This window comes from Diadema antillarum, unplaced genomic scaffold (genome assembly GCF_040938485.1).
Source record: "Diadema antillarum isolate AM-2024a unplaced genomic scaffold, OU_Dant_1.0 seq00000318_RagTag, whole genome shotgun sequence".
NCBI lineage: Eukaryota > Metazoa > Echinodermata > Echinoidea > Diadematoida > Diadematidae > Diadema > Diadema antillarum.
The window spans coordinates 887,960-902,826 of record NW_027271337.1 but is presented as its reverse complement, the minus strand read 5'-3'; the positions used below and the strand labels follow the sequence as shown (position 1 = coordinate 902,826).

Genomic DNA, 14,867 nt, shown 5'->3' with positions numbered 1-14,867 from the left:
ATATCCATAGACGTGCTGTAGAAAGAAAAGGAGTCAAACTGAAACGACTTACCGTAAGATGTGGGGAAAAGTCATAAAATCACTCTAAACAAACCTACATTGTACATGTACCAGCATAAACCACAGACAAGGTCGATAGGTAACACTCCAGATCGGATTCAATGGTCCGAGACAAGACCGAACATACAGGTACATCAAGCATGGTATTACAGTTATACTCCCTGTACACAGCCCCAAAGCTATGTATAAAATGTTGTATTTTGTAATTGTATGATTTTTTACTTCACGGACTCACAGAAGAACAGCCATTGGCTGAAGTGAGTGACCCGTGGTGAAATAAAATAAACTCAAACTCAACTCAAACTCAAAGCCTTACATTCTATTGGGACATACAGTATCATGTACATACAATGTATACTAAACTGATTCTGTCTTTATGGTGGTTGCTGCTTTTCTATCATATTTTACCTGACTTTTTAGATACATATGTCTATCAATTTACCTTGTGCCAGTTCACCTCAAAAGCTTCTTGGTTTAACCCAATGAAGACTTTCCCCCAGTGTACTCATGCAGGTGTCTATGGGAAATGCATGTTGTACAGAAATCAGCTCATCCTCAATGGGGCAATGATTCTCACGTATTCCTCTCCAAATATTATAAAGGAAAAAAATCCTTGGAAAATGTCATTTTTAGTTCTTTCTTCCTCTGACACTAAAATGCACTTCAAAAATAGCTGTCCACAAACTCAATAGCACTCAATCTTCACTTTGGAGATGTAGCTTTGCCTTTAATAGACAAATTTTGATTTTCTTTCTAGAGTGCCTGCGTCACATCTGAGAATTGTGAAACATACATCGTACCATGTTGAAGTGGAAATGAGTTCTTTTTCTTCATTTTCTGTGTGGATAGCTTGTAGGGGTAGAGAAGGGTTTCAAGGTAGTTCAAGGACTTCAGACCAGTAGAGCAAAAATAAATCAATAAACAGACCCTGATATCAGCAATTGAATGCAAACCATATTGAACTTGACTCGCCAATAATGAGAAATCCCTACGGTGGAAATGATGAATGGCAATGTATGGTGCTGAAAACAAACATTCAATTAGAAGCATCTAGCATGAAACCGAAGCTAGGAATACAATTGTACATTTCAGTAGTTTGGCAGAAAAAAAAAATATCAGGACAGAGACACCAACTACAAATCACTGATTTTCTGACGATAAAGAAAATGAGAAGTGTTTCCTCGGTTTGATGATAGGAGCAAGTACTGAATATTTATATGAACTATGAATAAAGGAATGAAATCAAATGCATTGTTCAAATTTGATTTGGGGAAATTTGTCCATTGAGCAGTGACATGTATGTCCATGCAAATTATCTTCAATGCAAATTCTGTAATATTTACAGATATGTAAATAAATAAATGTTTCTGCTGATGGTACAGAATCAAATTGCACTTCCCATGGGAAATGACTCTGTTCTCAAGAATACAACATCTATTTGTTTTAGGTTTATTTTGGGTTGGTGTTTTTTTCCCCATGTCTATCCTTTTTTCAACAAACATTGAAGGTTTGCGAGACAGGAAAGAAAAGTTGCTGCCTTCTCTTTTCTTCAATCCATTCAAACATTGAAGCAGATTTTTGCTCTCTCTCTCTCTCTCTCTGTCCCAAATTTGCGAGCAGGAATCTCTCATCTGTGTGCAGCACAAAATTACTCATGCAATTTAATCCTTCATTATCTAATCTCATTCAAAATATCTTGCATTCTGGGTTTTTCAAGCGTGCATACTTTACAGCGTAATTGCGAAAAAAATGGCATCAATTCTTTGTGAGAACAGCTTGCAAAGTTGCTCACCACTTGTTTATTTACATTCAAAGGTTACACTAGCAGCAAATAAAAAGAAAAAAAAACTATGGTACTTTCCCCCTTTCTCGCTGCAAACAGATGTGTAATTCATCCAACGTTTCTCTTCATTCTACTATCTCCTACTCAAACTAGGCCTGCTGAAATGTGCATTGCATTGGTTTATCTTCCCTTTAAAAGCTACTACATGCATGTAACTGTACAATATCACATTGAATAGCAAGCTTTAGATCTGTGATGCTATCGCCATTAAGATGACGCAGCCTCCCGGGTCGGGCAATGGAAAATGCTGTCTCACACATATGTACAGACCACCATTTTTTGCCAAACAGCGTTATCTTTAGTGTTTGCGCCACAGATCTAAAGCTCGCTAATGTCTGATGGAAGAGAACATGTGGAAAGACTTTGAAATGTCATACAATCAACACTGATGTCAGTGTTAAATGGTTTCCAACATACCACTGATATAAGTTCTGCTGCACACAGGTTCACCATCACACACTCTAAATTTATCTTAAAATTCAGTTGTTGAAGACCTGGTGCGGTATGCAGTTGATTTGGTAATGAGTGCCCCATCTTTCCTTACTGGTGCATGCTTGCTCCTTCATTGAACACATAAAATATTTTGTCATTATCACATTCTATCATAGCATTCTTTTTTTCTGTACATTACTGTGTAACACCCTACGCACTTTCAATAACACAAAACCCTACAAACAGAATTTATCTTATGTAAAATACACTGTCCGAGACAGTTACCTTCACCAGCAAATATCTCACCTGGCTTGAAGCAGCCTAAAGTCTTCTGCCACCCCCGACACAGTTCAGTGAAACTATAGACATGGAAAGGATTCAGCAATATTTCTGGTCAACTTTACCAAAGTATGTGAGCCATGGAACTCAACCAATTTGGTATTAAAAGCTTTAATCTGTGCGGCTTCGGTCATGTACAATGTACAATGTACATGACCTATCACAATACATAAATGTAGCACCAGCACCGTAGATGTGCTTGCATATTATATCAAGCATCTTTTGCATCGTATATGCATTTTAAGTGTGATATGAAATGTCGGTACCCAACCAAACTTACAGTAAATTGAGGAGAAAATATAACTCTTCATCTAGTGTCGGTTGACATCTTTAAATGTGTATAATCCAAACCCCTATCATGTCACAATTGCCTCAAATGAATCCATGCATAATTGATACCATGTTCTTACTGAAGGTTGCAAGGCATAAAAAATATAGGTCTTTTGAAGTTATAATCTGAATACATGTATTCTTCTCTATTGATAAATGAAACAGGTGCAGGTATGAAGACAGACAAATCAGTCAAGTAAAAGTTAGACATTAGACTCCCTTCTCCGGATTTCATCAGGCAACTCCTTCTGCGATTCCTCCGGTAGCGGACTTGGCTGACTGTTTATCGAGATCTCCTCTGTCGTCTGGGAATCACAAGGTGGCAGCGGCTGCATCTCCGTGCCCTGCGACTCGATGGAGACCAGGCGGCCCACGTCGGACTGCTTCCACCGCAGGGTCAGATGCTCCGAGCTCCGACTCCGCTCGCGGAAGTCCCCGCGGGCGAACTGCTTGAAGCGGCGGCTGAACACCTCCTCCGTCATTCTGGGATTCCATCGCTGCCGCTTCTGCTCCTCCAAGATGTTCACAATCAAGTCCTTCAGCTGCGAGAGCTGCGAGTCCGTGGAGTTCTCTTCGTTTTTCTTCTCCATCTCGTCGAGTTCTTTGGCACTCTGCCGCGGATGTTTTGGCACCGGGTACGTGGACTCAAACTTTGAGTAGTCTATGTCATATTGCTTGTCAAACTCGCTGTGCAGAACCAGTACTGAACTACAGAATCGGTGCCCCCATATGATTTCAGAGGGCAGGTAAGAGGTCCGTGCCTGTGTGGTGAGGCCCGTTTGTTCTACAATGCCTTCAAGTATGACAACGATCTCAAAGTCAGCCGTGTCCAGGCTGCTGCTGGAGTATTCATATAGAGGACTGTCCTCATCGATGGTGTGTGAGATAATGATGGGCCACACCAGAAAGATCCTGTCTTCCCCGGTATCATACGACAAATCCATGTTGTGGTGATACAAGGGAATGATTTCTCCTTCCTGGGTGACTTTGGGTCTGACGAGGTACACCCTCAGGTGTGCCTCAAATAAGTGACTGTTGCGAATGTCTCCCACCCGGAACATGAAGCAGAGCTTGCCGTCCCTCTGAGCTATGACGGCCTTGCGGCTAAATTTGAGAGTAGCTGCCCGCTTCTTGGGGCGTGCGATTTTGGCAAATATGCATCCGATGAAGACGGCATCTATGAGGCAGCTGATGACAGACTGGACGACGACCAATAACACAGCATCAGGACATTTTTCAGTCACACTCCTGAAACCGTAGCCTATCGTTGTCTGTGTCTCCAGTGAGAAGAGAAACGCACCGGTGAATGTCTCCATGTTATACACGCATGGTTCCCAGTTGGTTTCATTGCGATCAGATGCACCGATATCCCCATGGGATGCGGCAATGATGTACCACAAGATGCCGAAGAGGAACCATCCGGTGACGTATGCAAAGGTAAACACAAGCAAGTTCCACCGCCACCTTAGGTCTACGAGAGTGGTGAACATGTCCTCTAGGAAGCGCAGCCGGCGCCACTTGACGCGGGTGTGCACTACATTACAGACGCCGTCCTTGCCCACCAGCCGCTGCATCTGCTTCCGCCGCTTCAGCTTCCGGCGCAGTTTGTACGAGCGCACAGAGTCCTTGCGGTTGTGCTGGGTGGGGATGGGCGGGCCGTTACCATTGCTGCTGTATGCACTCTCTGAGGACAGGCTGGTGTTGCTGACCCGCCTGTCCATATCTGACTCAATTTTGGGTGGTTCCATGAGCCCCAATGGCTCGTACATGTCACCATCTGGTATAGTGTGGGGCATGGCGAAGCAGGCTCCCAGGCACTTGCTCCTTAGAAATCGTCAGGTACACCTGGGGAAGATGAAAAAAAGTTGGCACATTATTTACTTCTGTGGAGTGGATGGTCAAAAGTAGGTATTAAAGATACAATTGTACATACCTGTAGAACTTGAGAGACTCACATCAAAATTCCAAACTAAAGAGCAAAACAAAATCAATTATGTCCCCTACTAATATTCTACAATGTATACGATGGCCTTGTTGAGATTTACATTTCATGCATATCTTGAGAAAGGTATGATGGTCATGATTGCAGGAGTCAGTTACACATGAAGTTTCAAAATTTTAAGTCTCGATTTGCACAATTGTGTAAGCCTTCCCTTCCGGCTTCGTGCCTCCTGTTTGGAGACGATCTTGGGAAGCAGGTTAGGATTTACTTGATTGGTAATAGTGCCTACATGTAAAAAATGAATGTACATGGACATACACGTATCCAATGAGATGCAAATACCATGCACAGAACTGATTCCTTCAGTAAATATAAGTCGCCATTCTAACCCATGTGTGCAAGCACAAAATACCTTTTAACATTAAAAGTATTTAATTCCAGAATGGCCAAGTTGGCAAACTCTGCCCCTGTCCCTGGCCTGCAAATACTAGCACGACCTTACCCTAAAAAGAGCAGAGCAAATAATAACCATCCTCTTGTAGTCTTTTAAGACTGCAAAGGCTACGGCAAATAATCCTTCTCTCGCACCGTTTGCTCAGCAATGCTTTCTGGATCGAGAAGAATCCATTGCATAATATTGATTAAAGGTTGTCACGGACCGGGAGATGGAAGGCAGTTTATGACGTCTGTATCTCTAGCCCAACTCTCAAGGGAGAAGTCCCCATGACAATGTTCCTGGTATATTGTCTTTAAAGCCCTGAGCACACAGACTTTGAATGGAGACATGATACAATTCAGTTGTTCTCGTTAGGATTATTCACACTTTTGTGAAATACCTCAGTATTTCGTAGCATGAACGCAATATACTAAGTACCTCACAAAAGATCATGGAATTTTGGGTGGTATTTATTTAGTTTGCGCAAATTACACATGCAACATTGGAGTATGAATCCTGCCAAGAAATACCACCTTTCGTACAGTACAATGTTGTACTTGGTACATTTCCCATGCAGCATGACATACATACTGTTGCGCTTGTCTTCTCAGTACGAGATATGTGGTGTAGACATGCAGATTGCTTTAAAGGACAAGTTCACCTTCATAAACATAAGGATTGAGAAAATGCAACAATATTAGTAGAACACATCAGTGAAAGTTTGAGGAAAATTGGACAATCGGTGCAAAAGTTATGAATTTTTAAAATTTTTCTGTTGGAACCGCTGGATGAGGAGACTACTACAGCTTGTGAGTCATATGCGTACAACAGTATAAAGAAAATATAAAAGAAAATTCAACATATTTTCACTTTTTTCGCATAATAAAAGAGCAATTGACTTGCCTCTTTCTTAAGGCAGGGGGAATAATATTACCCATAACATTTATCGGTAACGAGTCAGGGGAATGTGTACTTTTTTCAAAAGATGGAATTTTGTGAAATTCTCTTTATATTTTCCTTATATTGTTGTACGCATGTGACATCTAAGTTATTCATACACTGCAGTAGTCTTCTCATCCAGCGGGTACTGCACTAAAACTTCAAAAATTCATAACTTTTGAACGGATTGTCTGATTTTCCTCAAACTTTCAATGATGTGTTCTACTAATATTGCTACATTCTCTCAATCCTTATGTTTATGAAGGTGAACTTGTCCTTTAATATCTCAGAGAGGAATACTTTACGGCCAGAATCACCAAGGTATTTTGAGAATGAGAACTGTTTAAAATGAAATACTGCAGTATCTACTGACATAGCATTTCACCACTAAGAACAGGGAGAACAAATTACTGTGGTACATGAACTATAGGCTAGCCTATTGTGGATGGTAAGTCGAATGTGAATGCACCTTGTGAGTGACTTTATAACAACTTCAGATTCCTCTTAACCTTCCAATACCCCAGAGTTATTAAACAAAAAATGAAACCTCTGAAATCAAATACCCGAGGATCAAATGAAAGTCACTTTAACAACTATGGGCATCTTCATTAAAGATTGTTATTCTTGCAATTGCATTCTTATCTCATTCTTACAATCCACAGATTCAGTTCATCTTGTAACTGCACAACAATGTAAGAGATTGGCAAAAGTCATTCCACACTTTGACTTCAATAGTGGCAAGAAGGCACTCAAACAGAACTCAACCATTTTCTATCAAACAATTCAACACACACTCAAACAAAAACACACAGAAGGTGACTCATAAAAGTCAAACTCGGGATTGAGCCTCTAAAAAGAAAAAAAAAAAAGCGGTGGTATTTTCTTTGATTGAAAGTGACCTCCATCCTCAATGACTTTGCATAAGAGAGAGCAAGGCTACTCCAACAAAATCCCACGGTGTGCTGCGCAAGCAAAGGGATACGCCTCAGTAGCATTGGATAGGTAAATCTACAATGCTCACTCTTACCAGGGAGGTGAGACTGTCTCACCTCCCTCCTCCTACCATTCTATTTTCTCCCCTTGCTGAGCGTGACCACACCAATGGTCAAACCTGCCACAAAGTTATGGAATATTAACCAGCATTGTGTAAACTGGCCTTTAACTGCTGTGGAGGTGGGGGTGGGGGTGATGGACAGAGGGGGATGGGTCTACCTTCTACCAAGGAGGTGAGCTCACCTCCCTGTTCTACATGAGTATGTGTACAAATGTACAGTAAGTAGGCCCACATTATTGTATTTTATTTGCATACAAATATGTACATGTACTTTTATGAAGAGGCTCAACTTGAGGCAGGCAAAAAAAAAATCAAGCCTTTTGATGTGTTTGCTTGTTGCTTGTTTTTCTTCTTTTTTCCCCCTGACTCTTACTGACCTCATCTTTCTCTCTCTCTCTCTCTTTCTCTTCTATTGTCTGGGGCAAATTGAGATAACGAGCAGTTGAAGAGCATAATTTTATTTATCAACCTCCTTGGCTTGCAGCCAGCACCATGATATGGAAAATAAGAATAAATTGTGTAACTTGTACATCAGACATTGTGCACATTCATGCCTTTAATGTTATCTGGGAGCATGAAGGTATTATAAATCAAACACAGTCCATGATGAGGGGGCAAAAATTAAAAAAAAAAAAAAAACAGAACAAGAAATTAATCTACAAAAACCATGTCAGACTGGAATCAAAGTTTTGAGTGGCACTGCTGCTTTTGGTCTTCACGTGAAGATAGCACAGCACCAGAGAGGGGTGAATCTTGTCGCTATTGACGTCACCTATCGTAGTCCCAAACTGTGCCCTGCAACCGGAGCCAAGCAAGCTATAGGGAAGCCATGCAGGGTAATCTGTGGTTGTTGGCAGGGCTAATGACATCCTGAATTGGGCCCACACAGCGAGGCCTGCACTGATAAAGTAATCCACCAGTGCTTGGGATGAATAAAATATAACAACACACAAACCCAGGGGCCAGGCACTGATATGATGCACTACACCACTCATTAGCTGACATGCATCGAGTCAACGATGCATTGTCCTCATTTATGAGGCATTACCAAGGGTCTTGTATAAAAAGGCACTCATTGTACATGAAACTGATATCATCCACCTCATCAATATGTAAATCGTAAACTGCTGGCAACTTTTTAACTTATGAGACAGTGCATTAATCTAAAATTGGATATGCTGGGGAACCTTGTTATAATGAGGACCAAAAGAACAATGGCAGTTACACTGTGCATTGTTACACTGAATCAGGGTACAAAACAAGAATTATAAAGAGCTGGGTCCTGCGAAATCATCTCATTTATGAAAGGGTTTTCTTGTATGAATCTGAAATAAAGTAGGGAGGTGCGAACCTCCCTGCCTGAAAAGGTTTCACTGTACTGCATAGTGTTGCCAAATATTTCTCCCACTTGGCCAAATTGGCAACAGGGCAGAGGCCCCATTCTCTTCACAGGCACATGCCAATTCATCTTTCTACTGGCCTGATATCAAGTTTTATTTGTACATTGTGTAGTTTCTCATGACAAACAGGCAATTGGGTTTGTAGCACTCATATGCCAGGTCAGTTGATCTTGATTGGTATTTGGTAAGACCATGAGGTTCACTTTAAAAATAAAGACAATGGCACATAGGGAACTATCTCCAGGAGCTTTTCTGGTTTGCACTAATAGCCGACAAGTTTAAGTTAGAACATGCCCAAATGCAATTCTAGTTTACCAGTTGAGATCAGTCAGAAGATGCTACAGGACAAGTATTGATCTTTCCATTGTCACTAGCCTGGGAGATTGACTCGAGCACTTACCGGCATTTCAAGCAAGATGCCGGAGCCCCCGGTCCCTCTCCTCTGCTTCACCCTCCCCATTGTGAACATCGAAATCAATATGCAGCTCCTTGTTCCCCGGTCCCAATGTTGGAGCCTCTCAGGTAGAAGAGATGGAGGGTAATTGACTAAATTTTTTATTACTTCCATCCGTCCGTCAATTCTACAGAGATGCCACAAGGAGCTTCCCACATTGCCCGAAACCCTATTTGAAGAAATGCAAGGGCACAGGGGTGTTGGTACATACGTGTAGGGGGGTTTCCCTCTCCCACACTGTGGGCCTTTTTTGTTTCATAAATCATATGAATACTGTGCGTTCCGCATCATGCCTTGGGCATTGGGGGATATCTGCACACATTTCAGCACACATCATTCTCATTCTTATTTAGCATTAGGTAACAATTGTCATCTAGCTAGGCCAAAAGCTAATTTTGGTTCTGCGAGAATAAAGAGAGAAAAAAGAGCAGCAAGTAATTGATCTTTTGTGTAAATCTGTAAATTCCCTTCATGCTTGTATGTTAAAGAAGCTCTAGTACAAGTCTGAGTTTTTTCAAAACACACTTTTATGACTCCAGTCTTTATTGTGCGTAATCTACATTTCTGTTTGCACTGAATAATGTAAATTTACCTTCCATATCATATTGTCTCTTTTTGTGTGTTTTTCAGAATGGTTTCTGACAACCACATCCTTTCTTCTCACTGCTCTCTGCTGGATAGTTGGATAGAAAGTCACCTTTCACATTCATTTGTTAATTCCACCACCACCTCATTCTTTTACTCCTGCTCAAAGTTGTTTGATAGTACTTTCCTCTTATTTTCAATGATCACCATGAGGACAACTTTATACATGTAGACCTACAACATGCTTTAAAGGACAAGTTCACCTTCATAGACATGTGGGTTGAGTGAATGCAGCAATAGTAGTAGAACACATCAGTGCGAGTTTGAGGAAAATCGGACAATCCGTTCAAATGTTATGATTTTTGAAGTTTCTGCTCAGTCACGGCTGGATGAAAAGACTAAGTAAGCTTGTGATGTCACATGAGTACAACGATATAAAGAAAGAATAAAGAAAATTCAACATATTTCCATTTTTCTCGCATAACAAAAGAACACTCGACTTATCTCTTTCAGAAGGCAGGGGGAATAATATTACCCTTAACATACGTCAGCAAGTCGAAGAAATGTGCACTTTATTCAAAAAGTACAGTTTTGTGAAATTCTCTTTTTATTTTCCTTATATAGTTGTACGCATGTGACATCATACACTGTAGTAGTCTTCTCATCCAGCAGTGACTTAAAATATTCATAACTTTTGAACGGATTGTCCGATTTTCCTCAAACTTTCACTGATGTGTTCTACTAATATTGCTGCATTCTCTCAATCCTAATGTATATGAAAGGTGGACTTATCCTTTAAAGAGACCACAAGAAATGAAGACATGAAGAATTGGTTAACGGTGCAGAAGGGTCAGGATTGCTCCTTTGTATCATATCAGATAATGGAGGGGGGGGGGGGATGAGAGATGATTTTGTCCTTACACGGAGAGTCAAAACATATCAAATGTCAGATTCTGACAGAAGTGCAAATTGGTCAGTTCAGCAGGAAAAGCAGAAAATTCTGGGGATATTTACAATGCCAGGGATCTCTGGAAGAGCAGTGCTACAATATTTGCCAGTAAACACTGAAGAGTCTATCATGGACTAGAAACCTAGTGAGACCATGTTGTTGTTGTTGTTGTTGTTACTATTATTATTATTATTATTATTATTATTATTGTTATTATTATTATTATCATTATTAAAATATCATTATCATCATTATGATTATCATTAACATTATTGTTTTAATTAGGTTATTATTACTTGTTAATTTCGTTACACTTAATAGCCACGTCAGAAATGATGGGAGGGCCACAGGGAGACATTGGAGATACCGTAGGGTTGTTCCTCTTTCACAGTGTAACCACTGAGAATGCCCCAAATCTGCTCCTTTTTACTTGAAGACTGGGCTGTGCGGATATGAGTTCACTCTTTGGTATTCTTCTATTAACAGGCCAAACATTGGATGCCCAATATTAAAGCAATTATGAAATACAGTTGAACCTCTCTTATCCGGCCTCCCTTTATCCAGATCTCTCTATTATACGGACACAATCTCGCCGTGATTTTTTTTTAAAATAATTACGGGAGGAAAGGGGGATTCCCAACTCCTTGAGAACTCCTACACAAACACACATGAATTACATATTCTTGATACATTTCTTAATAGTTATTTAGGTAAATAATCCCAAGAATTTATAAAAGAAAATGATTTCATTCTTGCAAACACGAACCTCTATTTTGGGGTCTGTTACTGAGTGTAACAATGAAAAGGTGGCAGTATACACATTGCTACATGTGGTACTACAATGGGCTACTGTACATGTGTATGTATATTAAAGCATTGAGTCTCCCGTATCCGGCCAAATCCCTTATCCGGATGAGCCCCGGTCCCGACTTGTGCGGATACGAGAGGTTCAACTGTATAAGATATTCATCCTCATCCTACACAAGCTCTCAGTTTTCAGTCTTGTAATGTAACATGTGATGCCAGCTTTTCATTCATCACGCCTCAGAAGAAACAGCAAGAAGTCTAAGCAAACAACTCCTTTCCGGTGATAATTAATGGCCTGTGACTAGTTCAAAGCCAGCTTTACATTTCACAAAAGGATTTACAGCAATACCATTCAAAATGCAGTGCTCACCAAGGCAATATCTTTTGCACAATAGCAGAAACCTCTGGATGAACTCACTTTGACTGTGTGAATGCAAGGGCCTTTTGTTTCCATGTCCCGGCACATTGTACGAGTGTGTGAATGTGTTAAATCAGAGAGGTGGAACCATCTCCATGGTTCAATGAAGTTGTGTGTTTTACTCACACAATTGGCAACAACAGCCTCACCTGCAAGTCATCGTAAAGCCAAAGGCACTCAAACATTTGATTTGAATAGACGTGAATGCTACCAGTGACTTTGAAACTGTGAAAAACTGAGCTCCATGAAGACATTTTGCAGCTGGAAATGAAAACTAATATTAATATTAACATAAAAAACAAACAAACAAACAAACACACATGGCGCACACAAAGACGTGAAAGTCTTGAGTGACAGGATTTTGTATCATATTGGCTAAATTTCCCCCATAACAGGAGTGTTAGGGGCATTGTGGTAATGGATAAAACTCCTGACTTTCATATTGTAGGTTCCAAGTTCAAAGCCTGATAATGAACATGTATTTATCTACAAAGTGTATTAACATGGCCAGCTATTGTGTTGTAGACTACACTGTACTTGTAGATCTATGATCTAAACAAGTCCCTGGCAAAGCTGGGGTGATTTTAATGACACGGTCCTCTGGAGTAGCAGTGCTATTAACACTGAAGAGGCTACCCTAGATGAATTACCAAAATGATTGTATTGGCTTGTACATGTACCCTTATCATTATTACTACAGATTTGCATTACTGTCAACAATTCAGTAAACAGTTAATAGTATGGTGACTTGGAAGTACTTGTATGGTCAAACATCTTCATCTGCACCCCATCAGTGCATTTATTTATTCATTCATTACGAATCTTTATACAGAGTAGCCTGTCTTAAAAATATACATACATATTGTACATGTACAACTGTATACAGCATAAGATGGACTAATAAGTTTCAAAACGTCATGAGGTAGATACACATCAAACATCCAAGATACAACGTATGCCTACAGCTGTAGTATACATTGTATGTACATTTGTATGTGTATTAAATAAAGTTGACACTATTTTAATAGACTGACAAAATAATTGAAAAGTAACTTCTTTGTGGAAATTTTTTTAAAAGACAGGGCAGGAGTTTATGTTTTTGTCACTAATGACCACCTTCAACTCCACCACCCCCCCCCCCCCCCCCACCTACATGAAATAAAAGAGAAAGCAAATCAATCTACAGTTGACTGTAAACAAGTTTTTGTGTCTTTAATTCTAACAAAAAACAAAAAAACAAAACAAAAATTTGAAAGTTCCTTGCTACCCCAACTGGCAGGAGTATACTTTTATTCTCTAAACCAGTCCACAACCGTGCAGTGAACATTGTGTAAACATCAACAAGTATTCCAGAAGAATTGGTATAATTTACATTCAAAGGAATGACAGAAAGTCATCCAACTCTATAAAAGAGGCTGCGACACAAAAAATGCCTCAGACCTCCCGCGGCCAGTTTGACACGTTTTCCTTCGACACATCTTTAGAAACATCACTCGAGGCTAAAATCCACAAGTGGCACCAAATCAATTTCCCCCCTTTTGCTTTCGGAATCGTTTAAGCCATTTTTTTCGCAGCGAGGTAAGGATTGAATATGGCAACAAAACTGCGTGGGCTCCCTTAAAAGGTGTTGACCATGTATTGATTATTCCATCCCCTCTATCCATATAGATTGACCTATCAAAAACCTGCTCCCAGGCAATTACTGCTTTCACATTGCTCTGTTTCACATTTCAATGATAGTCTAACAAGAGGACACATAGAATTCTTTACATTGTAGTTCTCTATTTAATCTCATTAACTGTACAATACATGAAAGGAAAGAATGCTAAGAAGCAGAGACATTACCAAATTTACTGGCTACATTGTTGCTCAAGATGGAGAGTAATCAATTTTTGTCAATATTGTCGACTGTACAAAGGAAACAGCAAAAAATGGTCATGTCACTCTATTTTCAAGAAAATTTGATCGAATCAGAGGTTTCATCAGTTTCTTCTAAAGAATTTCAATAATAGAAAAACAAAGCGCAATGCCTGTCAATATCTATGTACATAGAAAGAAAAACACAAAAATGCCTGGATATTCTAAAGCACACATTATCACAACACAACCATGGAAAAAGGAATGACAATGATTTCCTATTATGTATCAACTTCAGCACTTGAGCCACCCCTCAGACTTACGACCGGTACCCGAACTTATTTTTTAGTGGTTCACATCATTTTCGTATACCAGGTACATGTATGTCACTGAAATGAGAAAATAATTTGTCCATGATCTCGACCATAGAGTCCAATCGACAAAAAATGTATACCTTTGTATTGGCCGATTCGGGTTCATTGAGGGCAGCAGACATTTCATGGCACTGGGCGAAGCCATAGTGGGTGTCTCAGCTGACCGCCCCCCCCCCCCCCCTGCTCTCCCTCACTCCGGGCGACATGTTTATCACGCACTTGTAACAAAGGTTCGCGCACTAAGCAAGCATTCGCGCACTCAGTACGAGACGCCCATTGGCTGAAGCAGTTTTTCATTCTGCGCGCGTGCTAATGTAGGGAGAGGGGTGGGGAGTGGGAAGGGGGGGTCGGCTGAGACATCGAGTAATGGCGCTGCCCATGCCAAAAATACACATAGCGCGTCACAGAATCGGTCAATACACTCCATCTTTGCTTACATGTACTTTATTGCATCCTTTGATTGTATCTTAGTTCATTAGTTTGAATGAAAAGGATCAAATTAGTCCCTTATATGTACACTTGTAGTGTATATTCTTTAGGGCTAACTGGTATCAGAGTGATGCAGTCTTTTATAGAAAATAAAAGAAAAGGCAGATTCAACATCCTCCCATTTTACTACCACCAATATACAGAAACTGAACTAAGCCC

At 40.2% G+C, this 14,867-nt stretch overlaps 1 protein-coding gene across 1 annotated transcript in view; it reads right to left on the bottom strand.

Moving 5' to 3' along the window:
- Positions 1-362: 362 nt before the first annotated feature.
- Positions 363-14,867, bottom strand: part of LOC139730505 (ATP-sensitive inward rectifier potassium channel 12-like) — a 28,464-nt gene continuing 13,959 nt past the window's right edge. Inside the window, exon 2 of the mRNA XM_071641344.1 lies at positions 363-4,849. Within this exon, the coding sequence (XP_071497445.1) occupies positions 3,208-4,800 (1,593 nt within the window). The 5' untranslated portion in view covers positions 4,801-4,849 and the 3' untranslated portion in view covers positions 363-3,207. The remainder of the gene's footprint in view (positions 4,850-14,867) is intronic.